General features: G+C 44.3%; 1 protein-coding gene across 5 annotated transcripts in view; it reads left to right on the top strand.

Moving 5' to 3' along the window:
* The first annotated feature begins 3551 nt into the window (after nt 1–3551).
* Nucleotides 3552–24869, top strand: part of FDFT1 (farnesyl-diphosphate farnesyltransferase 1) — a 34089-nt gene continuing 12771 nt past the window's right edge. For 2 of the 5 annotated variants that reach the window (XM_015454440.3, XM_005562573.4), the window contains exons 1-4: nt 3552–3778; nt 9615–9712; nt 10487–10670; nt 22801–22929. In XM_015454440.3, coding sequence (XP_015309926.1) covers nt 3680–3778; nt 9615–9712; nt 10487–10670; nt 22801–22929 — 510 coding nt within the window. In that variant the 5' untranslated portion in view covers nt 3552–3679. Of the gene's footprint in view, nt 3779–4086; nt 4147–5473; nt 5730–9298; nt 9713–10486; nt 10671–22800; nt 22930–24869 lie in introns of those variants that run through there. The other 3 variants (XM_074000221.1, XM_065518765.1, XM_065518767.1) reach the window with 2 other exon arrangements.

Here is a 24869-nt window from a genome sequence, read left to right as displayed (position 1 = left end):
CGTAGGGGTGCCTAACTTCACCATTGCCTGCACGGCCTTAGGTCCTGTTTATAATTGGGTGTCTTACTGCCACAGAGTCTGTTCCATTAGTCTTATGATCTCTGTTTTAATGTTAATGCCGGTCAGTTGTGTATGAACTCCAAAAGGGAGGGGGTACAATGAGGGCTGTCTGATCTCCTGTCCCGTTATTTGAAATGCTTGTTCCCCTGTGCCTTAAAGAAATAGCACTTGAGCCGGGCGCGGTGGCTCACGTGTGTAATCCCAGCATTTTGGGAGGCCGAGGTGGACAGATCATGAGGTCAGGAGATCAAGACCATCCTGGCTAAAACGGTGAAAACCCGTCTCTACTAAAAACTACAAAAATTAGCCAGGCATGGTGGCGGGCGCCTGTAGTCCCAGCGACTTGGGAGGCTGAGGCAGGAGAATGGCGTGAACCCGGGAGGTGGAGCTTGCAGTGAGCCTGGGAGGTGGAGCTTGCAGTGAGCCGAGGTCACGCCACCGCACTCTAGCCTGGGCGACAGAGCGAGACTCAGACTCAAAAAAAAAAAAAAAAAAAAAAAAAAAAGAAATAGCACTTGTAGGCGGGGCGCTCAAGAGATTGATACGATCCTGGCCAACACGGTGAAACTCCGTCGCTACTAAAAATACAAAAATTAGCTGGGTGTGGTGGTGTATGCCTGTAGTCCCAGCTACTCAGGAGGCTAAGGCAGGAGAATCGCTTAAACTTGGGAGGCAGAGGTTGCAGTGAGCCAAGATCGCGCCACTGCACTCCAGCCTCGCGACAGAGTGATACTCCATCTCAAAAAAAATAAAACAGCACTTGAATTCTGGGCGCCGTGGCTTACACCTCTAATCCCAGCACTTTGGGAGGCCGAGGTGGGAGGATCACGAGGTCACCAGTTCGAGACCAGCCTGGCCAACATGGTGAAACCCTGTCTCTACTAAAAATACAAAAATTACCCAGGTGTGGTGGTGGGTAGGAGGGAGGCTGAGGCAGGAGAATCACTTGAACCCAGAAGGCAGAGGTTGCAGTGAGCTGAGATTGCGCCACTGCACTCCAGCCTGGGCAACAAGAATGAAACTCCGTCTCAAAAAAAAAAAAAAAAAAAAAAAAAAGGCACTTGAACAGAAATTTAATTTACTCAGCAAGGCTATTTTTACTTCCTGCAGAAAGGGTACACTTGCCAGCAGTTTTGTCACGAGAGTATACCAAACAAAGGAGAAAGGGTCATTCATAACCTGACACGTCCACCCTACTGCTGTGTCTGGTTTCCGTTGTCTGGAATGGGACCTGACGTTCTTTATTTGTCCCGATTGTCTAGCAACTTAGAACTTCTTAAAAGAGGAAAAGGTAGAGGAGAACAAAGGAAGGAGGAAGTAACTTGTGGAATGGTGAGAAAGGTAAAAACACCTTCAAATAAGAAAGAGGAACAGGCTTGCTTGGACCAGTATAAGCATGCCAGGGCAAATATTTAGGGTAAATTGTGGGAGCTAAGAACATAAAGTACATTGATTTCTTTATCACGGCTAGCAGATATTTAAGAATGTTAGCACAGGTCTTTGAATAAATTTTGCTTCTAAGAGAAGTTACTATTTATTCCTAACTAAATGCGGAGGAAAGTCTTTGAAGAGGAACCTCTACTTTACTTTTTACACCATCATGACTGGAAACTAAGTTTTTAAGATTTTTCTGGGGTTCCCTTGGCCAAGGTGGGGAGTGGGAGGGCTGTCCAGTGGTAGGGGCTTAGGATTTTATTTTAATTTTAGTTTACACTAGCAAGGGGAAACACCCTGTAATCTCATACATAAGTAAATGATGTATTTACTATAGAATATGGTAAATACAGGCAAGTGGAGCAGGCAAATGGGATCAGCAGTGGTGGAAATGCGGGAGAGGGCAAGCAGGTGGGTCTAGATGAGGTGTGAGCAGACTCGAGGGGCACAGGAGTTAGTCAAGCCAGTATTTGGGGGATAGTGCAGGAATAGTGAACAGCTAGACAAAAAGCCCTGGGACTAGAGAAGGCGAAAGCATAAGAGATGGAGGCCAGAGAGGTAATCTGGGTGGAAGACTATTCATTGCAGCCTCTTGGAATCCCCGTAGGGGCTTTGGCTTTTGCTGGAGAGACACTGAACGGCTTTGGGCAGTGAACAGACCTGACGGGTTTTTCTTTTTGAGACGAAGTCTGGCTCTTGTCCCCCAGGCTGGAGTGCAATGGCGCCATCTCGGCTCACTGCAACCTCTGCCTCCTGGGTTCAAGCGATTCTCCTGTCTCAGCCTCCCAAGTAGCTGGGATTACAGGTGCCTGCCACCACACCCAGCTAATTTTTGTATTTTTAGTAGAGACATTTCACCATTTCACCACGTTGGCCAGGCTGGTCTTGAACGCCTGACCTCAGGTGATCCGTCCGCCTCGGCCTCCCAAAGTGCTGGGATTACAGGCGTGAGCCACCGCGCTCGGCCAGACAGGACAGGTTTTAAGAGGATTACTGGTTGCTGTGTTAAAACAGACTGCAGAATGGCTTAGGTAGCCAGTTTTTTTTTTTTTTTTTTTTTTTTGAGACGGAGTCTTGCTCTGTTGCCCAGACTGGAGTGCAGTGGCTTGATCTTGGCTCACTGCAACCTCCACCTCCTGGGTTTAAGTGATTATCCTGCCTCAGCCTCCAAAGTAGCCGGGACTACAGGCGCCTGCCACCTGATACCCGGCTTTTTTGTATTTTTAGTAGAGACGGGGTTTCACCATGTTGGCCAGGATGGTCTCGATCTCTTGACCTCGTGATCCACCCGCCTCGGCCACCCAAAGTGCTGGGATTACAGGCGTGAGCCACCTCACCCGGCCGGGTAGCCAGTAGTTTCTAGGGCTGGAGAGATCCAGGATGAGAGAAGTTTCCACCTTCCTGTTATAGGCCCTCTAAGGCTTCAGCTCTTTTTTCTAGGACTAAGCTGGATCTCAAGTAAACACTTTAGAGAGGAGGCAGCTGAAGCTCCAGGAGTGTGCGGGGATCCCTGGGGCCGGATGGCGGTGGCGGGCAGGCGAGCGGGGCTGTGCTGGGGTGTGTAACAGTAAAGACGCCCAGCTGGCGCTAGGCCAGCCTTTTCACGGTCTTAGGCTCCACGGGAAACGGCTGCAGAGCTCATTCAGTTGGCAGGAGCCAACGAGGCGGGACACGTGGGCGACTTATTGGCTAAGCGGAGCGCACGCCGGCCCGCACTGCTCTCCAGACGCCGGACCACCGTTGGGCTCCTGCGAACCCTAACCCCTCGGCCTCACGTCGCTTCCCCACAACGTCCGCACTCCCTGGCGGCGTAAGCTGGAGAAAACAAAGGCCCGGCTCCATCAGGGCACCAATCCCGCTCGTCGGCCTCTTTCTCCGGCTCCAATGAGCTTCTAGGGTGTTGTCACGCCAGGCTCCTTCCGCCACTGATTGGCCGGCGTCTTCCTAGTACGAGCGGTGCTGGCGAATCAGCGCCCGTCAGTCCACCCCGCCAGCCGCAGGTAGCCACGCTAGTGCCCGAGGCCCGTTGAAGTGGGCGGAGCGGCGGGCGGGGCGTCGTCGTGCTGGGCCCGCCCCCTGCCCGGCCAGCCCCGGGCGCGCCTACTCCACAGGTCCGGCCGGCCGGTGAGAGCCTGGGGACCGCAGAGGTGAGTGCCGCGCCCGAGAGTCCGCCACCTGCGCCAGGATGGAGTTCGTGAAGTGCCTGGGCCACCCCGAAGAGTTCTACAACCTGGTGCGCTTCCGGATCGGGGGCAAGCGGAAGGTGATGCCCAAGATGGACCAGGTGGGCCGAGCATCCCTGCTTCCTGGGTCGGGGAGGCAGCGCGCCGGGACGGCATCAGGGCCTGAGCTGCCGGGCCCGGATCTGGGGCAAGGGGCGCAGCGAGCAGGGCCGACGCCTGGGCGTTCCCGTCCCCCTTACCTCAAGCCTTCCCCACGTCGGGCCCGGGTGGATGCGGCCCTCCTGGCAGGCCTGTCCCTGCCCACGCAAGCCGCCCTGGGCCTGAGCGGCTTCTGCGTGGTTCCCGGCGGTTGCGCTCCCCGTTTCGTCCCTTCCGTGAGCATCGGCGCTTACCCAGTGTTCTAACCCGCGGGTTGCACATCTGAGGCGATGTGGGTGGGATACGTGGGAGAGGACGAGTGAGTGTTTTGGTAAGCAAAATGAACTATGCAGGTAACATCACATGAACACCATTTCTGGAATGAAATCTCACTCCTCCAGTTTCACCTCCTCCAGAGCTCTCCCCGCCTTGCTGCTGTCCACCGCTTCATCCTCAGCGCTGCCTGAGTTTTAAAATCGCCTATCTACACTTCCGAGTTCTAATGAGTTATCTGTACGTCTACGGATTAGCTAGGTGGTTGGTGGAAGGTCAGAACTTGGTTTTACTTACATTTTATCTGCCTCATGCCTGTACTATTTATTAAATGAATGCATAAGAGGTGTTTTTATTCCAACAAGAAAATTATTCTATGTGATTATTGAATTAATAGACACATTCAACCAAGTTCTTCTGGTCTGGACCAGCCTGGCTGATTTCTGTGACTTTTTTGGGCCAACAGGACAGTAGCAAATGTGACTCAGGCCGAGGTGACTTAGGCCGAGGCTTGATAGGTGCCTGAACATTGGAGTCTTTCTGTGAGGGTCCATGTGCTTCAGTAAACACACCAGAAAATAAATTTCTGGTTTTTGTCCCCAGTAGACTACACCCTCGTTTGATGTTATCTTTCACATGCCAGCTTTAGGACAGGTACATCCTTCAGCCTATTTGTAGAATATTCCATTTTCTCCATCTTTTCTTTGCCGGTGCTACATTATTTTAATTATTTTGCCGCAGAATAACTTTTATTATTTGATAGGGCAGATGTCACTTTTTATATTTAGATGTAGCATTCATTTATTTAACAAATATTTGACCACCAATTGTATATCAGATTGTGTTTTAGGTGCTGGAGATACAACAGTGAACAAGATAGGTGAAGACCTTGCTTTTATAAAACTTATTTTTTAGTGGAAGAGAGACAATTCAAAAAAACAAATGTACAGTTTTTCAGGTGGAGAAAAGCACCGCAGGGGAAGATGCTAGCAGGGCAAGGGATCTGAGTGCAGTCAGAGCTTATCTGGGTCCAGAGACTTCATTCCTCTGTCTCTTTCCTTTCTACAGAGACTATTAGAGAAAATGGTAGCATTGGTCACCTGTTGGGAGGGAAAGTGGGTGGTCATGGTAAGTGAGTAGCGAAAGACTTCACAGTATACTGAATTTTTTTTTAAAGTGAGACTTGAGCTATTCCTTCTAGCTCTGATAATATGGTACAGTATTATTTGTTTTGTTGTAGTCTTTCTGGGCACTTTTTAAATCCCCATGAGCCGTTAAAAAAATAACTGAGTTGTAATTAGGGGAAACAAATTGGAAAATACATTTCCCTTCACTTAACATTATCTTAGCTTCTCTCTCTCTCTCTTTTTTTTTTTTTTCTTGAGGTGGAGTCTCGCTCTGTTGCCCAGGCTGGAGTGCAGTGGCGCGACCTCAGCTCGCTGCAGCCTCCGCCTCCCGAGTTCAAGCAATTCTCCTGCCTCAGCCTCCCGAGTAGCTGGGATTACAGGCGCCTGCTACCACACCCAGCTGATCTTTTGGTATTTTTAGTAGAGACGGGGTTTCACCATGTTGGCGAGGCTGGTTTTGAACTCCTGACTTCAAGTGATCTGCCCGTGGTCTCCCAAAGTGCTAGGATTACAGGTGAGAGCCACTGTACCCGGCTTTTTTTTTTTTTTTTTGAGACGGGGTCTCACTCTGTCATCCAGGCTAGAATGCTGTGGCCTGAACATGACTCACTGCAGTCTTGACTTCCCTGGCTCAAACCATCCTCCCACCTCAGCTTCCTGATCCTTAGTAGCTAGGACTACAGGCATGTGCCACCAATGCCTGGCTAATTTTTAAATTTTTTTGTAGACACGATGTCTCGCTGCATTGCCCAGGCTGGTCTTGAATTCCTGAGCTCAAGCGATTCTCCCACGTCAGCCTCAAAGTGCTGGGATTACAGGTGTGAGCCACTGCACCCAACCAGTTTCTCTCTACAAACTAGGGAAAAAATTTACACTTAGCAGATATTGAGGGCTGATTATTTCTATCGCAGAAGGATTTGGCTATAGAATTTCAGGGTTTAGTAAACTTGATTTATATTGCATTTTTAGGAGCATATCAGTAAATCTAGGGGCATATGCTGCCTGCAAGGTGTGTGGCATCACCCAAAAGCCAAGTGATGGAAAAAGCAGGCTGTTTGTAATCAGGCAGATCTGGCTTCTATCAAATCTAAATCCTGTTATTTAGACTAGTATCTTAAGTCTATTATTATTAAGTCCAGTTTCTGACTCTATTAAATTTGGTGAACAACCTTGGTAACTTAACCTCTGAGCCACAGTTACTTCATCTGTAAAATAGGGATGTATGTATGGTCACGATTTTTTAACCACAACTTCCCAACTCTAAGATGGTCTGAAAACGATTTTTTGTCAATTTGGCTCAAAATCGCTTGGCAGCAAAACCTGACTTGAAGTTGAGGCTTCATTCATCCCACTTAGTATAAATATTCAAATGTTTTGCTAAAGAAATAATTATGAGATGCTACTGCACACTGACTGGGGTTGTATATGCGTTTTATTACCTATTTTCTAAAACACTAAAAATGCTGAATTCTGCCCCAGGTCTTGCCACAAATGTTTCAGTGGACTGTGGGCCTTTGAGACCTTAAAGGGTTGAGTAAGGATAACAGGCGATGTCCACATTGTGCTTGGCATGGAGTTAGGTGCCTGATAAATGGTGGTTATCAATCTGATTATGTAAATTCAGTTCTCAAGTTTGTGGTATTTTTCCCCTCCTGGAGAAACCTATTCTATTTTAAAGTGAGGAAGGCTGCATAGAGGGCCGGTAGCTGGTAGCTGTTCACTTGTGGAACTTTCAGCCTGAGGCTGGAGCCCCTTCCTGGGAGTCTGCTCTTGTCCTCCTGACCACCCCACACCCCTCCTCTAAATTCCCTCCATCCCTGTTTTCTCCCACTTGCGAGCTCTTGGGAGTGCCCTGAATCTCAGACTGCAATAGAAAACCCAGGAGGGACAGGCAGCAGTAGCCTGAGCTTTCTTTCTCCCTTAGCTCATGGAAATTTTTAGTGAGTGGTGTTTTCCATAGTGTGCTTACTAGTTGTGTCTTCCTGTTTTGTTCTTGGTGATTTGAAGAAACTGTTGTTATAAGGTAAGGCACTGAAACAAATAGGTGACAGGAAAAAGAGCAGCAGGGGTATGAGCTGGAGGAGTAAGTGGCTTAGCTTGCTCCGTTTCAGAGTGGAGAACTGTATGGAAAGGAGGGGTAGTGTTCTTGAGGAGTGTTGGTGTTCAAATCTAGGGGGACTGTGTCTTGGCATTGATTGAAACTCCTGGCTTAACATCAGCCCCCAAACTCTTGGTTGGACTGAACATGACATTTGGCAGTGCAGTTAAAAACACTGCCTGCTGTAGCCTGGTAATGGTCAGGCTATGTGAAGAGCTGATCTGGAGCTCAGTCCGGAGCAGCTATTCTGTTTCTTTCACTCTGAAATCTTGCCTCCCCATATTTTGAGAGGGAAGGAGTTGGTGAATTGTTTTAAAATACTCGATGAATGTCTTCATTTATTCATCACATCTTCACCGAATATGTTTATGTGCCAGACACTGAACTTTACTAATATTATGGTGCCCAGTAAATATTTGTTTTTACTAATAATTTTTATGGCAATAAAATGACTTTTTCAGAATTATGTGATTTAAAAGATTGACTCTTTTGGCAAAATAATATGTATTCATGATAGGAAATATACACAAATAAAAACAACATAGTTCACCTAACCCCACCACCAGAGCCCAGGGTTCACTGTTACCATTCTGAAGTGACTGTGGAATTTCCTAGCAGTGGATATGCCATATTTTTTTTAACCACTCCTATTAGATATTTGTGGGTTTTTAAATTTTTATTGAGATGGGGTCTCACTCAGTAGTATACAATATCATAGTTCACTGTAACCTGTATCTCCTGGGCTCAAGCGATCCTCCCACCTCAGCCTCCTGAGTAGCTAGTCTTGAGTAGCTAGGACTACAGGTGGGCGCCCCCATGCCTGGCTTTTTAAAAAAAATTTTTTTAAACTTTTTTGTGAAGACGAGGTCTCACTATGTTGCCCAGGCTGCCCTCAAATTCCTGGACTCAAGTAATTCTCCCACCTTGGCCTCCCAAAGTACTGCGATTACAGGCGTGAGCCACCACACCCGGCCCTGTTAGATAAATGATTCCCATCTCTCTCCCAAAAAGAACTGTTGTGAGACTGTGGGGTGAGGAGAGGGAAGTGGGGAATAGGAACCCGCGGTACTTTCGACTCCCTGTGGGCCTAAAACTGCTCTGAAAAATAGTCTATGAAAATATACACACTTCCAACAGCAACTCTTTCTGATATGCTTGCATTTAAAATGAGGCTTTTTTTCCCTTTTGGAAAAACACAGTCCTTGTTTGCTTTAGGGAAGAGTAAAGGTCAGTGCACTGCATTTCCATTAATTTCGAAGGGAAAGATGAGAAGACAGGAATGGCTGGCTTTCTAGAGAATAGTAGAGGCTTAACAGGTGTCAGAGAAAAACTATAGCTGGACAGTGGTAGTAAAACGGCAAAACACAGATTTTATTCAGAACAACTATTACAGTAAGAGGAGAGAGACCTCAGTACAGAACTGGGCTCCATTCCGAATACAAGGAAAAGTAGGAATTGATGACGGAGGAGCCGGATGTCAGTGGATGGAAAATTATTACGAGGAAACACGGGTAAGGATTCTTGAAGGCAGGCCGGAGTTATCAGACATCACCTGAGGGATGCAGGGGGATGTGGAACCTGATCAGGTGTCTAGGGTGATCAGATATTGAAATTGGGGGATTCTAGTCAAATCAATTTAGCAGGATTCTTGGTAAAATTGGGCGATGCAAAGACAGACGCGTTGAGTACAAAGTCCAGGCCTTGTTGGGAAGAGGATTCAGCGGAGCCCGAGTCGAGTTTGGTCTAGGGAGACTCTGTCACTGGGAGGAAAAGCGAGCTGAAGTGCGTTGGGTTCCCTTAGCGGCAGGTGGGTTCCGTTGAGAAGGGCAAGACCGGGAGGAAGCAGGCGCCAGGTGCAGATGGGGTGCGGAGCGGGAGACCGGGGGCGGGGCTGCGGGCCGGGAGCGGCCTCCACGTGCGGGGCGGGCCCGTTCTGGGTCGGCCCAGCGCGTATTCGAGTAGAGGGCGAGCCCGTCCCGCCCCTTGTTGGGCGCTTCCCAGATCCGCTCGAGTCTATGGAGGAAAAACTCCGCGGGGTCCGCGATTCCCATGGCCGCAGCCGCCTGCGGCACCAAGGCCATGGCCCTCTTCAAGCGCACGTTGGTGCTGAGTCCCGCCGCGGCGCCCAGGGGCCCGGGCGCAGGCACCGCCCCGCGGGGCTGCTGCTTGCCTCCTGCAGCCTGGCCCTGCAAGGACTGGCCCCGGGGAGAGGGCGGCAGGCTGTGGAGCCGCCTGCCCCAGTCCCACTCCCACTCCTGCTCCTCGACGTCTCCCACCGCCGTGTGTCTTGTCTGCCCGCAGGACTCGCTCAGCAGCAGCCTGAAAACTTGCTACAAGTATCTCAATCAGACCAGTCGCAGTTTCGCAGCTGTTATCCAGGCGCTGGATGGGGAAATGCGGTGAGTGATGGAGGCAGCGCCTCTGGCTTGGAGGAAAGCTTGTCGGGGAACTTTGAGTGGTTGGAGGCTACGTGTTGATATAGCGCTCAGCGTTGCAGCCTCGTTGCTGTGGCTTGCCCAGAACATAGCCCTGCCCTGTGTTTACTTTAGAAAGCCCTTCCAGGCTCTTTGCCATCTAGTAGTGTCCCTTTGGGCCCAGCCTTTCAGAGAAGGGGGGAGGGGGTGATGTTTATTAACTTTTTTTAGTCCTGGCAGCTGAACCTGTCTGTGAGCAGGTCGTGTATTTTCTCGGCTTCTCTTATCCAACTTTGCATTTCTATTTCTAGCATATTGGGTTGATTCTTTTGAAGCTATCTCTGTGCAGATTACACCCATGAACTTAACACCAGTTGCCTTTATGTATGATCGTATTTATACCGAGAAGTTACTGTGTTTTCTGACTTTCTTTTCTATTTGCCAAATATTAGTTCAGTCTTTTGGTCTCTATAGTTGTTCTACATTAGTTACATGCAACTCACTGCTGGGAGTACTAGTGACACCCAACTAGTAGGGTTTTTATTTTTTAATAAACAAACTACAGAAGTTCATTAGTCTCATGTAAGAAAGGAAAACTAATGTAAGTTTCGTTAAGTATGAAAAACTTTGGATATCCTTATAGTTCTTTAGAGTTAAGGGTGTAGATGGGTTTAGAAAATGGCCTGGCATAAGTTATTTTAAAATAAAATAACTTTGGCTGTTTGTTCCAATATATTAATAGGTTTTCCTTTTTTACAGCAACGCAGTGTGCATATTTTATCTGGTTCTCCGAGCTCTGGACACACTGGAAGATGACATGACCATCAGTGTGGAAAAGAAGGTCCCGCTGTTACACAACTTTCACTCTTTCCTTTACCAACCAGACTGGCGGTTCATGGAGAGCAAGGAGAAGGATCGCCAGGTGCTGGAGGACTTCCCAACGGTGAGTGAGGTTACGCATCTTGTCGACTGACCCTTGTGTTCCTAATTGCTAATGTGGTTGTCTGCTAGCCTGCATACTTATGGAGAAAGGTGAAATAAGCAGTTTGAGGGCAGCATAATGTGATGGTTAAGAACCCTGGTAGCCAAGACTCTGAAGCCAGGCTGCCCAGGTTGGAATCTCAGATCTCCCACTTACTAAACTGTTGGTTATTTGCAGAGCCTCTCTGTGCCTCAGTTTCTTCGTCTATAAAATAGGGGTAATAATAACACCTACCTCATGGTATTCTGAATATTCAAAGAATTAACATAGGTAATGCTCTTAGGATGTTAGTTACTGCTGTTATTATCAGTATTGGAAGTCCAGTGTTTCTTCCTGTGGGAAGACGCACTCACATTTTAGTGTTGTAAAAGATTCTCAGGCTAGCTCACAAAAGCCTGCTGACTGTATGATGCATCCTACCTGTGTGACACTGCTGGCCTCTTGACTACCCTGAGCCTGGTAGCAAGGGACTGCTGCTCAAGATGGGTAGCAGCCTGGCATAGGGGGTGGTGTCTGTTGGCAGCTAGGGTGAGGATTGAGAAGCAGGGTGAGCCTCTGCCACTTCACCTGTGATCCTGGGCAAATTCCTTATCTGCTCTGTGTCTCCATCTCCTCATTTGTAAAGTTAGAACTGAGAGGATTGAGTAATTTCACATGTATAAAGTACTTAGTGCCTGGTACAGAGTAAGTGTTCTGAAAATATTAGCTATTTGGTCTATTTTGTTGGAGTAAAGTAGGTTATAGTTAAAATCCTAAGCTTTAAAAAGTCCCTCAAGTTTATGTGGACATCTGACTAGGTCCTACTATCTTAGAATTTGCATGTCTTGAATCACATAAATAACTGATTCTTCCATATCTTATAAATAAAAGTTTGATTTGGCAAAGTCACATGTTCTGTAATAGCCCAAAGAAGCCCTTTTTATCCACAGTTGCCAGAGCTTTTGGAGAACATTCCTTATGTTATTGAAAGAAACCTAATCTGTATCTGAGTTGGGAGGGGGCTAAGTGGACAGATGGAGAGTCCTCCGCCAAAGAAATGAATCTTTGATTCATCTGCATAGTGGGAGCAATATTTAAAAAAAAAAAAAAAAAAAAAAAAAGGAATATTTGGGGAAGACTCTTTTGGTGCAAAGGCTATTTCAGATTGCTGAGATCAGACCTTCAGTACCAAAGCCCAAAATATAGTACAACACGATACAAATGAGAAGAAAATATCTGAAGAATAATTCGAGTTTATACAGTACAATTCAAAAGAAGAAAGAAAATTTATGACGAGTAACTGGGTGAGAATTAGAGCTGCAACCCTGGGAAGGTCCTGGTGATTTGGCTCTCACAGGACACCCGATGACCAGAGGATGGGTTTCCTTTGATGGGAAATCTGTGACCATTCATGGATGGGCCTCTGAATTCTGCCAAAGCAGAGGAAGTAGTCATACCCCATTTATAATGGAAGCACATTCTCACTTAGAAACAACTAATATTATTCTAGCTGGACCTAGCCTGAAATTCCATAGTCACTTCAGAATGGTAACAGTGAACCCTGGGCTCTGGTGGGGGGTTTAAGTGAACTATGTTGTTTTTATTTGTGTATATTTCCTATCATGAATACATATTATTTTGTCAAAAGAGTCAATCTTTTAAATCACATAATCTTGAAAAAGTCATTTAATTGCCATAAACAGCCAAATTACTTTTGACTTGAGTAGATTCATAATAATTAAAAAATTTCTGGGGCATGGGATAAATGTCTTAGGTATTACATAAGTCAGGGCAGCCCTGTCCACTCAGCAAAAGTGAAAGAATATGAAAGTGTGTGAATGCTAACATAATTTTGGGGAATATCACTAGCAGATTTCCAGATGATATTCCAATATGTTTGTAAAACTTCAGTGTCTTCCTTTGTTCATACAGTGTTCCGGTGGAAAAATAATGCTGAGTTCTGGAAGGTTTCAGATGTGAACACTGAACTGATCGTTTTCTCTTTTGGGTAGTAGAATTAGAGATGCAGTCCTCTGGAAAGCAGAGTTGCCCTGGGGAGAGTAAAAGGGAGCAGAAAGCGCAAGCCAGGCACAGCTATTTTCGCTGTTGTTAACCTTTTGTATCCTTACGAATATAAAGATGTACTAAGTTGTGTGTTTTGTGTGCATATATAATTTTAAGCTGCTTGAATTATGGGTCCCTCCAGTCTGTGATTCAGCTTGAGATGGGACTGTATGGGAATTAATAGTGCCTTGTCTTCTTAAGGAATGATTTGTATATGTGCTGATGTAGCCCAGCATCTCTTTGAAACCAGTTGTGTGGGGCTAGGCCTGCAATCAGCTTTTGACTAAGACGTCCCAGGATAGAACAAGTAGTGTAAAAGAGGAGTAATAGCTTGGCCTCACTCACACAGTACTGCTCTTAAACTTGGGCAAGTGGAACTCCTCACTTTAGAGGGCCCCATGGGGTGAGGGGTCACGTGGGAATGTGCTTATTCAGCTCTCATGGGCTCTCCTACACCACGTTCTGGACATCTGGAGTTCCTTGCCCCGAATCCCTGAGCCCATGTCCGCATCCACACAGTCTGTTTCCTAAGGTCCGTCCATCTCCTCCAGGTGGGAACATGCCACCATTGACTGTGCCCTTGGGCCTGAGTGATGGCCCAGGGCTGTGTTGGGGAGTGTCGTGGATAGATCCTGGCACTAAGGGCTGGGATATCCTCTCAAATGAATGTGAGGTGCCTCCTGTGCTGGAGAGAGCGGGATTCAGGAAGCAGTGGAAGGGAAGAGCCTGGGATATGAGAATCAGCTGTCTGTGCCCTGCTGCCTTTTGGAATAAAACTCTGAGGGACTAAGAATTTTAAATTCAAACCTGAATCAACCAGGTTGTTAGGAAAAATGTTCGTCAAGGCAGGAGGATAGAATATATTTTATTTAACAAGTTGTTAACTCGATTGATCATTTTAAAATTTTTAGCTACATGTAGTAGGCCTCCATTTGTCCTCTTATCCCAGGCCTTGCAGGCTTGTTTAGGAATAAGCCTCAATACAGTATTCTAACCAAGTGACCTCCATCTCGATGTACAGTAGATTGAACCTGATGCTTTATGCGTTAGTAGAACTTTCTAGAACTCTCATTGTATATTAGGGGTTCGATTAGAGCACAGTCATGCATCACTTAATGAGTGGCACAGGATACATTCTGAGAAATGCATCGATAGATGATTTCATCATTTTGCGAACATCATAGAGTGTACTCACACATACCAAGATGGCATAGCTACTACACGTGTAGGCTCTGTGGTACAGCCCATTGCTCCAGGGCTGCACACCTCTGCAGGACAGTGCTGTACTGAATGCTGCAGGCAATTGGAGCACAGTGGTATTTGTGTCTTTAAACATAGAAAAGATTTAGTAAAAATACGGTGTTACAGTCTTAAGGGACCAACGTTGTATTTGCAGTCGTCGTCGACTGAAACATCATTATACAATCCATGACCACGTATCTTTCTCACCTGGTACTAGTGGAAAGCTAGAAAGCTTAGAACTCTACCTGTAAACAGAATTTAAGTAATAATACAGCCTTATTTCCTTATTTTTAAATGATAATAGCGATAATAGCATTCACTTATTGAGCAATTTACTATGAGTTAGTTGCTAAATATATTTCATTGTTAATTTACTCTTTGTATTATTTTATCTACAACATCGTTTAACAGGGAAATTACCTAGTACATAACATACTGCTATTATCTACATTTTATGTAGATGAGGAAACTGAGGCACAGAGAAATTAAGTACTTTGCCTAGGATTACCTGTAAAGTTAAGTGGCAGAATCAGTGAATCTGGAAGGTCTGGCTTCAGATCCCTTGTGCTTAGTCACTGGCATACTTTACTGCCACTTAAAAAAAAAAATGGTTGAAAACACAAAGCCAACAAACCAAAAACAGTTTAAACATAGGCAAAGGTAGACCCACCCAGTGTTTTGATCACAGTACTCCTAAGGTTTATAATCAGAGGAATTTGTATTTGTATTCCCTGCTACTCTTACCTCCTATGTGGGATTTGGCCTTTCTCCATTATCCCTGTGGACTTGCTCTAGTACCTTCCTTCTTGTACTTGGAGTCACCAGAAAGTGATCTGAGAACATAGAAAACTACTGTGTTGTGGAACAGAATTACCTGGAAGGGGAAAAGGCCCTCCTGGCTCAATTCACATGTCAGGGCTTATTGTACCCAGGGAATATACAAAACTGGGCACTGAGTGTGGAGTCAGCAAAGCCCTGTCCATCCTCTGGGTTTCTGGGAAAAACCGTAGAGCTCTTCATTGTCACTTTCTCCTGTATACTTTTGTTTTTACTTTTGGAACTGTACGATTATATAATAAATACCACAAGTTGTTGGAAGGATAGGTCAAGTTCAGAAGTGAAAGTGTTTTGGAGGAGTCTAAGCTCCTCCCCACTCTCATTGGCCTTTCCTCTCTAATAAATAGAACTGGTCTAGCCAAGGATCTGTGGAAAGAGCAGAGTCCTATGGAGATTCAGGGATTCTAATAACCTCTTGTTGAATCACTAGTTTGTTTCAGCCACAAGAAGGATTATCTTTTGGCATTAGCTTGAACAGCTGTTCTGCAAAGAACAACTTTTTGGAAAGAGTTCTGGAAAGACCAGATTGATTTGATTGATTTGATGTTTTTTTTTTTTTTTTTTTTTTTTTTTTGGGAGGGGCATGGGGGTGTTGACAGTTGATGTTAATCAGAAATCCTAAGTTCTGTGAATTCCTGGTGCTTTGCAATCAGCCGGCCACCTGATTTTCCTCTGGGCCCTTAATTTTAGGTGTTTTCCGAGGAAGTTTTTCTAACTTTTCTGTAAACACAGACCGAGTATATTGCACACTTTCAATGTTTAACCAAATCTCTCCGCTGTTTGCAGTATTATATGTAGGTTGTTTTAAGACTTCCCATGGTGTTTTTATATTGTAATTCGTCAACCTATGAACAATTCTTTGAAGTTAAAACAAGATATTTGGGCAGTAACAATAAATTTTAAAAACATCAATTCAACTTTTCTACATTAGGGCTTGGACTATGGAAAAAGTATTGGGCAGCGTGCCTCATATTGAGTTGTTTAATGAATGTAAAGTATAGCCTTAATAGTGAGAGAGACTCTGTAGCTTCATAATATAAATTGGGTAACTAATGAGATGAAATGGTTGGCAGATCTGCTCACTAGAATCTAAGCTCTTCAAGGGTCTGAGTTTTTTTGTTTTCTTTTTTTTTTATTATTTTACTTTTAAGTTCTAGGGTACATGTGTGCAACGTGCAGGTTTGTTACATAGGTACACATGTGCCATGTTGGTGTGCTGCACCCATCAACTCGTCATTTACATTAGGTATTTCTCCTAATGCTATCCTTCCCCCAGACCCCCACCCCCAACAGGCCCTGGTACGTGATGTTCCCCTCACTGTGTCTACGTGTTGTCATTGTTCAACTCCCACTTACGAGTGAGAACATGCAGTGTTTAGTTTTCTGTCCTTGTGATATTTTGCCGAGAATGATGGTTTCCAGCTTCATCCATGTCCCTGCAAAGGACATGAACTCATTCTTTTTTATGGCTGCATAGTATTCCATGGTGTATATATGCCACATTTTCTTTATTCAGTCTATTATTGATGGACATTTGGGTTGGTTCCAGGTCTTTGCTGTTGTGAATAGTGCCACAGTAAACATATGTGTGCATGTGTCTTTATAGTGGCACGATTTATAACCCTTTGGGTATATACCCAGTAATGGGATTGTTGGGTCAAATGGTATTTCTAGTTCTAGATCCTTGAGGAATCGCCACACTGTCTTCCACAATGGTTGAACTAATTTACACTCTCACCAACAGTGTAAAAGCATTCCTATTTCTCTACATCCTCTCCAGCTTCTGTTGTTTCCTGACTTTTTAATGATCGCCTTTCTAACTGGTGTGAGATGGTATCTCATTGCGGTTTTGATTTGCATTCCTCTGATGACCAGTGATGATGTGCATTTTTTCATGTCTGTTGGCTGCATAAATATCTTATTTTGAGAAGTGTCTGTTCATATCCTTTGCCCATTTTTTGATGGGCTTGTTTGTTTTTTTCTTGTAAATTTGTTATAGTTCTTTGTAGATTCTGGATATTAGCCCTTTGTCAGATGGATAGATTGCAAAAATATTCTCCCATTCTGTAGGTTGCCCGTTCACTCTGATGATAGTTTCTTTTGTTGTGCAGAAGCTCTTTAGTTTAATTAGATCCCATTTGTCTATTTTGGTTTTTGTTGCCATTGCTTTTGGTGTTTTAGTCATGAAGTCTTTGCCCATGCCTATGTCCTGAATGGTATTGCCACGGTTTTCTTCTAGGGTTTTTGTGGTTTTAGGTCTTACATTTAAGTCTTTAGTCCATCTTGAGTTAATTTTTTATAAGGTGTAAGGAAGGAATCTAATTTCAGCTTTCTACATATGGCTAGCCAGTTTTCCCAGCACCGTTTATTAAATAGAGAATCCTTTCCCCATTGCTTGTTTTTGTCAGGTTTGTCAAGGATCCGATGACTGTAGATGTGTGGTGTTATTTCTGAGGCCTCTGTTCTGTTCCATTGGTCTATATATCTGTTTTGGTACCAGTACCATGCTGTTTTGGTTACTGTAGCCTTGTAGTATAGTTTGAAGTCAGGTAGTGTGATGCCTCCAGCTTTGTTCTTTTTGCTTAGGATTGTCTTGGCTATGCAGGCTCTTTTTTGATTCCATATGAAATTTAAAGTAGTTTTTTTCTAATTTTGTGAAGAAAGTCAATGGTAGCTTGATGGGGATAGCTTGAATTTATAAATTACCTTGGGCAGTATGGCCATTTTCACTGTATTGATTCTTCCTATCCATGAGCATGTAATGTTCTTCCATGTGTTTATGTCCTCTTTTATTTCGTTGAGCAGTGGTTTGTAGTTCTCCTTGAAGAGGTCCTTCCCATCCATTGTAAGTTGGATTCCTAGATATTTTATTCTCTTTGTAGCAATTGTGAATGGGAGTTGACTCATGATTTGGCTCTCTGTCTGTTCTTGGTGTATAGGAATGCTTGTGATTTTTGCACATTGACTTTTGTATCCTGAGACTTTGCTGAAGTTGCTTATCAGCTTAAGGAGATTTTCGGCTGAGGTGATGGGGTTTTCTAAACACACAATCATGTCATCGGCAAACAGACAATTTGACTTCCTCTTTTCCTAACTGAATGCTCTTTGTTTCTTTCTCTTGCCTGATTGCCCTGGCCAGAACTTCCATTACTGTGTTGAATAGGAGTGGTGAGAGAGGGCATCCTTGTCTTGTGCAGGTTTTCAAAGGGAATGCTTCCAGTTTTTGCCCATTCAGTATGATATTGGCTGTGGGTTTGTCATAAATCGCCCTTGTTATTTTGAGATACGTTCCATCAATACCTAGTTTATTGAGAGTTTTTAGCATGAAAGACTGTTGAATTTTGTCAAAGGCCTTTTCTGCGTGTATTGAGATAATCATGTGGTTGTTGTCATTGGTTCTGTTTATGTGATGGATTACGTTTTTTGATTTGCATGTATTGAACCAATCTTACATCCCAGGGATGAAGCTGATTTGATTGGGGTGGATAAGCTTTTTGATGCGCTGCTGGATTCGATTTGCCAGTATTTTATTGGGATTTTCGCATTAATGTTCATCAGGGATATTGGCCTAAAATTCTCTTTTTTTGTTGTGTCTCTGCCAGGCTTTGGTATCAGGATGATGCTGGCCTCATAAAATGAGTTAGGGAGGAGTCCCTCTTTTTCTTTTGATTGGAATAGTTTCAGAAGGAATGGTACCAGCTCCTCTTTGTACCTCTGGTAGAATTTGGCTGTGAATCTGTCTGGTCCTGGACTTTCTTTGGTTGGTAAGTTGCCTCAATTTCAGAACCTGTTATTGGTCTATTCAGAGATTCAACCTCTTCCTGGTTTAGTCTTGGAAGGGTGTACGTGTCCAGGAATTTCTCCATTTCTTCTAGATTTTCTAGTTTATTTATGTAGAGGTGTTTATAGTATTCTCTGATCGTAGTTTGTATTTCTGCGGGATCAGTGGTGATATCCCCTTTATCATTTTTTATTATGTCTATTTGATTCTTCTCTCTTTTCTTTATTAGTCTTGCTAGCAGTCTATCAATTTTGTTGATCTTTTCAAAAAACCAGCTTCTGGATTCATTGATTTTTTTGAAGGGTTTTTTGTGTCTGTATCTCCTTCAGTTCTACTCTGATCTTAGTTATTTCTTGCCTTCTGCTGACTCTTCAATGTGTTTGCTCTTGCTTCTCTAATTCTTTTAATTGTGATGTTAGGGTGTCGATTTTAGATCTTTCTTGCTTTCTCTTGCAGGCATTTAGTGCTATAAATTTCCCTCTACACACTGCTTTAAATGTGTCCCAGACATTCTGGTATGTTGTGTCTTTGTTCTCTTCGGTTTCAAAGAACATCTTTATTTCTGCCTTCATTTCGTTATTTACCCAGTAGTCATTCAGGAGCAGGTTGTTCAGTTTCCTTGTAGATGTGTGGTTTTGAGTGAGTTTATTAATCCTAAGTTCTAATTTGGTTGCACTGTGGTCTGAGAGACAGTTTGTTATAATTTCTGTTCTTTTACATTTGCTGAGGAGTGTTTTACTTCCAATTATGTGGTCAATTTTAGAATAAGTGTAATGTGGTACTGAGAAGAATGTATATTCTATTGATATGGGGTGGAGAGTTCTGTAGATGTCTGTTAGGTCCGCTTGGTCCAGAGCTGAGTTCAAGTCCTGGATATCCTTGTTAACCTTCTGTCTCATTGATCTGTTGTCTGATATGACAGTGGAGTGTTAAAGTCTCCCATTATTATTGTGTGGGAGCCTAAGTCTCTTTGTAGGTCTCTAAGGACTTGCTTTATGAATCTGGGTGCTCCTGTATTGGGTGCATATATATTTAGGATAGCTCTTCTTGTTGAATTTATCTCTTTACCATTATGTAGTGGCCTTCTTTGTCTCTTTTGATCTTTGTTGATTTAAAGTCTGTTTTATCAGAGTCTAGGATACTTTTTTTTTGCTTTCCATTTGCTTGGTAGATCTTCCTCCATCCGTTTGAGTCTGTCTGTGTCTTTGCACGTGAGATAGGTCTCCTGAATACAACACACTGATGGGTCTTGACTCTTTATCCAGTTTGCCAGTCTGTGTCTTTTAATTGGGGCATTTAGCCCATTTACATTTAAGGTAATATTGTTATGTTTGAATTTGATCCTGTCATTATGATGGTAGCTGGTTATTTTGCCCATTAGTTGATGCAGTTTCTTCATAGTGTCGATGGTCTTTACAATTTGGCATGTTTTTGCAGTGACTGGTGCTGGTTGTTCCTTTCCATGTTTAGTGCTTCCTTCAGGAGCTCTTGTAACGCAGGCCTGGTGGTGACAAACTCTCTGAGCATTTGTTTGTCTGTAAAGGATTTTATTTGTCCTTCACTTATGAAGCTTAGTTTGGCTGGATATGAGATTGTGGGTTGAAAATTCTTTTAAGAGTGTTGAATATTGGCCCCCACCCTCTTCTGGCTGGTAGGGTTTCTGCCGAGAGATCTGCTGTTAGTCTGATGGGCCTCCTTTTGTGGGTAACCCGACCTTTCTCTATGGCTGCCTTTAACATTTTTTCCTTCATTTCAACCTTGGTGAATCTGACAATTATGTATCTTGGGACTGCTCTTCTCAAGGAGTATCTTTGTGGTGTTCTCTGTATTTCCTGAATTTGAATGTTGGCCTGCCTTGCTAGGCCTGGATAATATTGTGAGGAATGTTTTCTAACTTGGTTCCATTCTCCCCATTACTTTCAGGTACACCAATCAAATGTAGATTTGGTCTTTTCACATAGTCCCATATTTTCCTGAAGGCTTTGTTCATTTCTTTTCACTCTTTTCTCTCTAATCTTGTCTTCTTGCTTTATTTCATTAATGTGATCTTCAGTCACCGATATCCTTTCTTCCACCTGATCAAATCAGCTCTTGAAGCTTGTCTGTGCTTCACGAAGTTCTCGTACTGTGGTTTTCAGCTCCATCAGGTCATTTAAGCTCTTCTCTACACTGGTTATTCTAGTTAGCCATTTGTCCAACCTTTTTTCAAGGTTTTAAGCTTCCTTGTGATGGGTCAGAACGTGCTCCTTTAGCTCGGAGAAGTTTGTTATTACCAACCTTCTGAAGCCTACTTCTGTCAGTTCCTCAAACTCATTCATCCAGTTTTGTTCCCTTGCTGGTGAGGAGTTCCGTTCCTTTGGAGGAGAAGTGGTGTTTTGGTTTTTGGAATTTTCAGCATTTCTGCTCTGATTTCTCCCCATCTTATCTACCTTTGGTCTTTGATGTTGGTGACCTATGGATGGGGTTTTGGTGTGGATGTCGTTTTTGTTGATGTTGATACTATTCCTTTCTGTTTGTTAGTTTTCCTTCTAACAGAGAGGCCCGTCAGCTGCAGGTCTGTTGGATTTCGCTGAAAGTTCACTCTAGACCCTGTTTGCCTGGGTATCACCAGCGGAGGCTGCAGAACAGCAAATATTGCTGCCTGATCCTTCTCTGGAAGCTTCGTCCAAGAGGGGCATCCACCTGTATGAGGTGTCTGTTGGCCCCTACTGGGAGGAGTCTCCCAATCAGGCTACATGGAGGTCAGGGACCCACTTGAGGAGGCAGTCTGTCCATTATCGGAGTTCGAACACCATGCTGGGAGAACCACTGCTGTCTTCAGAGCTGTCAGGCAGGGACGTTTAAGTCTGCAGAAGCTGTCTGCTGCCTTTTGTTTAGATATGCCCTTCTCGCAGAGGTGGAATCTAGAGAGGCAGTAGGACTTGCTGAGCTGTGGTGGACTCCTCCCAGTTTGAGCTTCCCTGCTGCTTTGTTTACACTGTGAACATAGAACTGCCTATTCAAGCCTCAGCAATGGCAGACGTGCCTCCCCTCGCCAAGCTCCAGCATCCCAACTTGATCTCAGACTGCTGTGCTAGCAGCGAGCAAGGCTCCATGGGCATGGGACCCGCCAAGCCAGGCACTGGAGGGAATCACCTGGTCTGCCAGTTGTGAAGACCGTGGGAAAAGCGCAGTATTTGGGTAGAGGTGTACTGTTCCTCCAGGTACAGTCACTCACGGCTTTCCTTGGCTAGGAAAGGGAAATCCCCTGACCCCTTGTGCTTCCCGGGTGAGGCGATGCCCCACCCTGCTTCAGCTCGCCCTCCGTAGGCTGCACCCACTGTCCAGCCAGTCCCAATGAGATGCACCAGGTACCTCAGGTGGAAATGCAGAAATCACCCGTTGTCTGCGTTGATCTTGCTGGAGCTGGAGACCAGAGCTGTTCCTATTTGGGCATCTTGGAAGCAGCTCCGGGTCTGAGTTTCTGTTTGTGTCTGTGATGTACATCCCCAGTGCCTAGAATGATACTTGTTACATAGGAAGTGCTTGATCCATGTTTGCACAAATGAATCTTTCTCATAATGAGGTTTGTCTAAACAAGCTGTTCTCCCTAAAATTCTTATACCCAGCTTTCTTTATGTTGAAGCATCTCATTATACATTGGAAAGATGAAATGTGTAGTGAGACTTTGAATCTTCTTTTTAATCTAGAAACATTAGCATTTTTAGACCCTTCTATTAGAATATTTATAAAATTTATGGAATAATAAGAAACATGAGGCTGGGCACAGTAGCTCACACCTGTAATCCCAGCAGTTTGGGAGGCCAAGGCTGGTGGATCATGAGGTCAGGAGTTTGAGACCAGCCTAGCCAGCATGGTGAAACCCCATTTCTACTAAAAATATAAAAATTAGCTGGGCGTGGTGGTGCATTCCTGTAATCCCAGCTATTCGGGAGGCCGAGGCAGGAGAATCATTTGAACCCGGGAGGCGGAGTTTGCAGTGAGCTGAGATCGCGCCATTGCACTCCAGCCCGGGCAACATTGCGGGACTCCGTCTCAAACAAAAACAAAACATGTATGACCTAAATTAGGCTTATAGATGAACCACTGCAGAGTGATAATTAATTCCACCATTGGTTGCCTTGTGATCTTTGGTGCCATGTCTGTACATATTTCATGATTTCTGTGTTTTTACGGTTTCTATTTCAGATCTCCCTCGAGTTTAGAAATCTGGCTGAGAAATACCAAACGGTGATTGCCGACATTTGCCAGAGAATGGGAATTGGGATGGCAGAATTTTTGGATAAGCATGTGACCTCTGAGCAGGAGTGGGACAAGGTCAGTCTTATAAAACAGTGTCTGGGTGTGATGTATTAGACACAGCTAGCAGTCCTCATAGTGAAGCGCAGAACAAGAAAAGTTGTTCACTAGTTCCAGGCCCTCTGGTTTTACAATTCATCTGTTTAGGTTGAATGTCTCATCATAAACACTTGGTTCCAGAGGTGATTCCAAACCAGCAGCTATGTAGGATATCGGCCAGGTGAGGAGGAGGGGCTGGAGAGAAGTGATTATCTGGACAAAGGGATGTAATTGACCATGAAGATTAAACTACACATCAAAACATAAGGTAGGGTTAGGAGTCTTGCCTATTTTTCATAGGAATGGTGTTTGCGAGACTTATCACCTCTGTGGAAGCAAAGACATTTTATTAATTTATTTTAAAGCCAGTCAAACTGAACAATCAAAGACATTTCAAACATCTAAAGTGTTGATGTATTTCATACCTTTAACAGTGCTTAAATTAGGATCTCCAAAGAGATGCTGCTACATAGTCACCAAGTTAGTGGGTCCAAGGTCTTGGGCCTCTTAATTTTTCAAACCTCAAAACATAACAGCAACGTCTTTGGAACTGCTGGTTTGTGCTTCCCAAGTTAACAGCATATAATGAGTGCTAGAAATCAATTTCTGCATTTAAGGTGAAGTTAGCTGGGCACTGTGGTTTACCTGTAATCTCAGCACTGTGGTTTACCTGTAATCTCAGCCCTTTGGGAAGCTAAGGTGAGAGGATCATTTGAGCCCAGGAGTTCGACACAAGCCTAAGCAACATAGCGAGACCCCATCCCTCAAAAAATTAAAAAATTAGCAGGGCATTGGTGGCATGTGCCTGTGGTCCCAGCTACTCTGGAGGCTGAGGTGTGGGAGGATTCCTTGAGCCTGAGAGTTCAAGGTTGCAGTGAGCCATGATTGTGCCACTGCACTCCAACCGGGGTGACAGAGCAAGACCCCATCTGAAAGAAAATAAAGTTGAAGTTAAAACTTCTGGCCAAGAACCAGCACTGGTTATGATAGTAACTTCATTTTCTGTTGTGCAGCTTTATTCAGGAAACTTAATTGTAGGTTGTTGAATAGACGTTCTGATCAGATAAAACTGAATTTTTTTGAGACAGGGTCTTGCTCTGTCATCCAGGCTGGTGTGTAGTGGTGTGATCACAGCTCACTGCAGCCTCAACCTCCTGGGCTCAAATGATCCTCCCACCTCAGCCTCCTAAGTAGCTGTAACTACAGGTGCATGCCACCATCCCAGGCTAATTTTTGTATTTTTTTTTTTTGTAGAGAGAGGGTTTTGCCATGTTGCCCAGGCTAGTCTCAAACTCCTGACATCAAACAGTCCTCCCACTCCAGCCTCCCAAATGTTGGGATTACAGGCATAAGCTACTGCTGCACCCAGCCAAATATTTTAAGGAGTTATTTTTTTTCTTCAACTTTGGAGGAAGATGAATTATATACGTCTCCATTTTAGGAGTATTTCTACCAAAAGAACTATTATCTTAAAATATATTTTTGGATAGTACTATAGATATACTAATGATTTTTTTAAATTTCTAGTAATTCTTTTTAAGATTTTGTATAGCTGCCCAAAGCTAATTTATTTACACGTAATTTCAGCAAAATGTTACTTTTTTCATGTTACTTTTCTCCTAGAACAAATTTCAAGTGCTTTCTCTTCGCCTGTTCATTGTGCCCCCAATTAGTCTCTGGCCTTGTGTTACTTTCAATCAGAGACGACTTTTTTTTTTTTGAGACAGGGTCTCACTCTGTCACGTAAACTGGAATCCAGTGGCCCAAACAAGGCGGCCTTGACCTCCCAGGCTCAAGCAATCTTCCTTGCCTCAGCCTCGTGAGTAACTGGGACCACAGGCATGTTGCTACCGTGCCTGGCTAATCTATTTTAATTTGTATTGTTTTTGAGACAGGGTCTTGCTCTGTCGCTCAGGCTG

This window comes from Macaca fascicularis, chromosome 8 (assembly GCF_037993035.2).
Source record: "Macaca fascicularis isolate 582-1 chromosome 8, T2T-MFA8v1.1".
Lineage (NCBI taxonomy): Eukaryota > Metazoa > Chordata > Mammalia > Primates > Cercopithecidae > Macaca > Macaca fascicularis.
The sequence above is the reverse complement of the archived record's forward strand: the minus strand, read 5'-3'. Positions and strand labels throughout refer to the sequence as shown.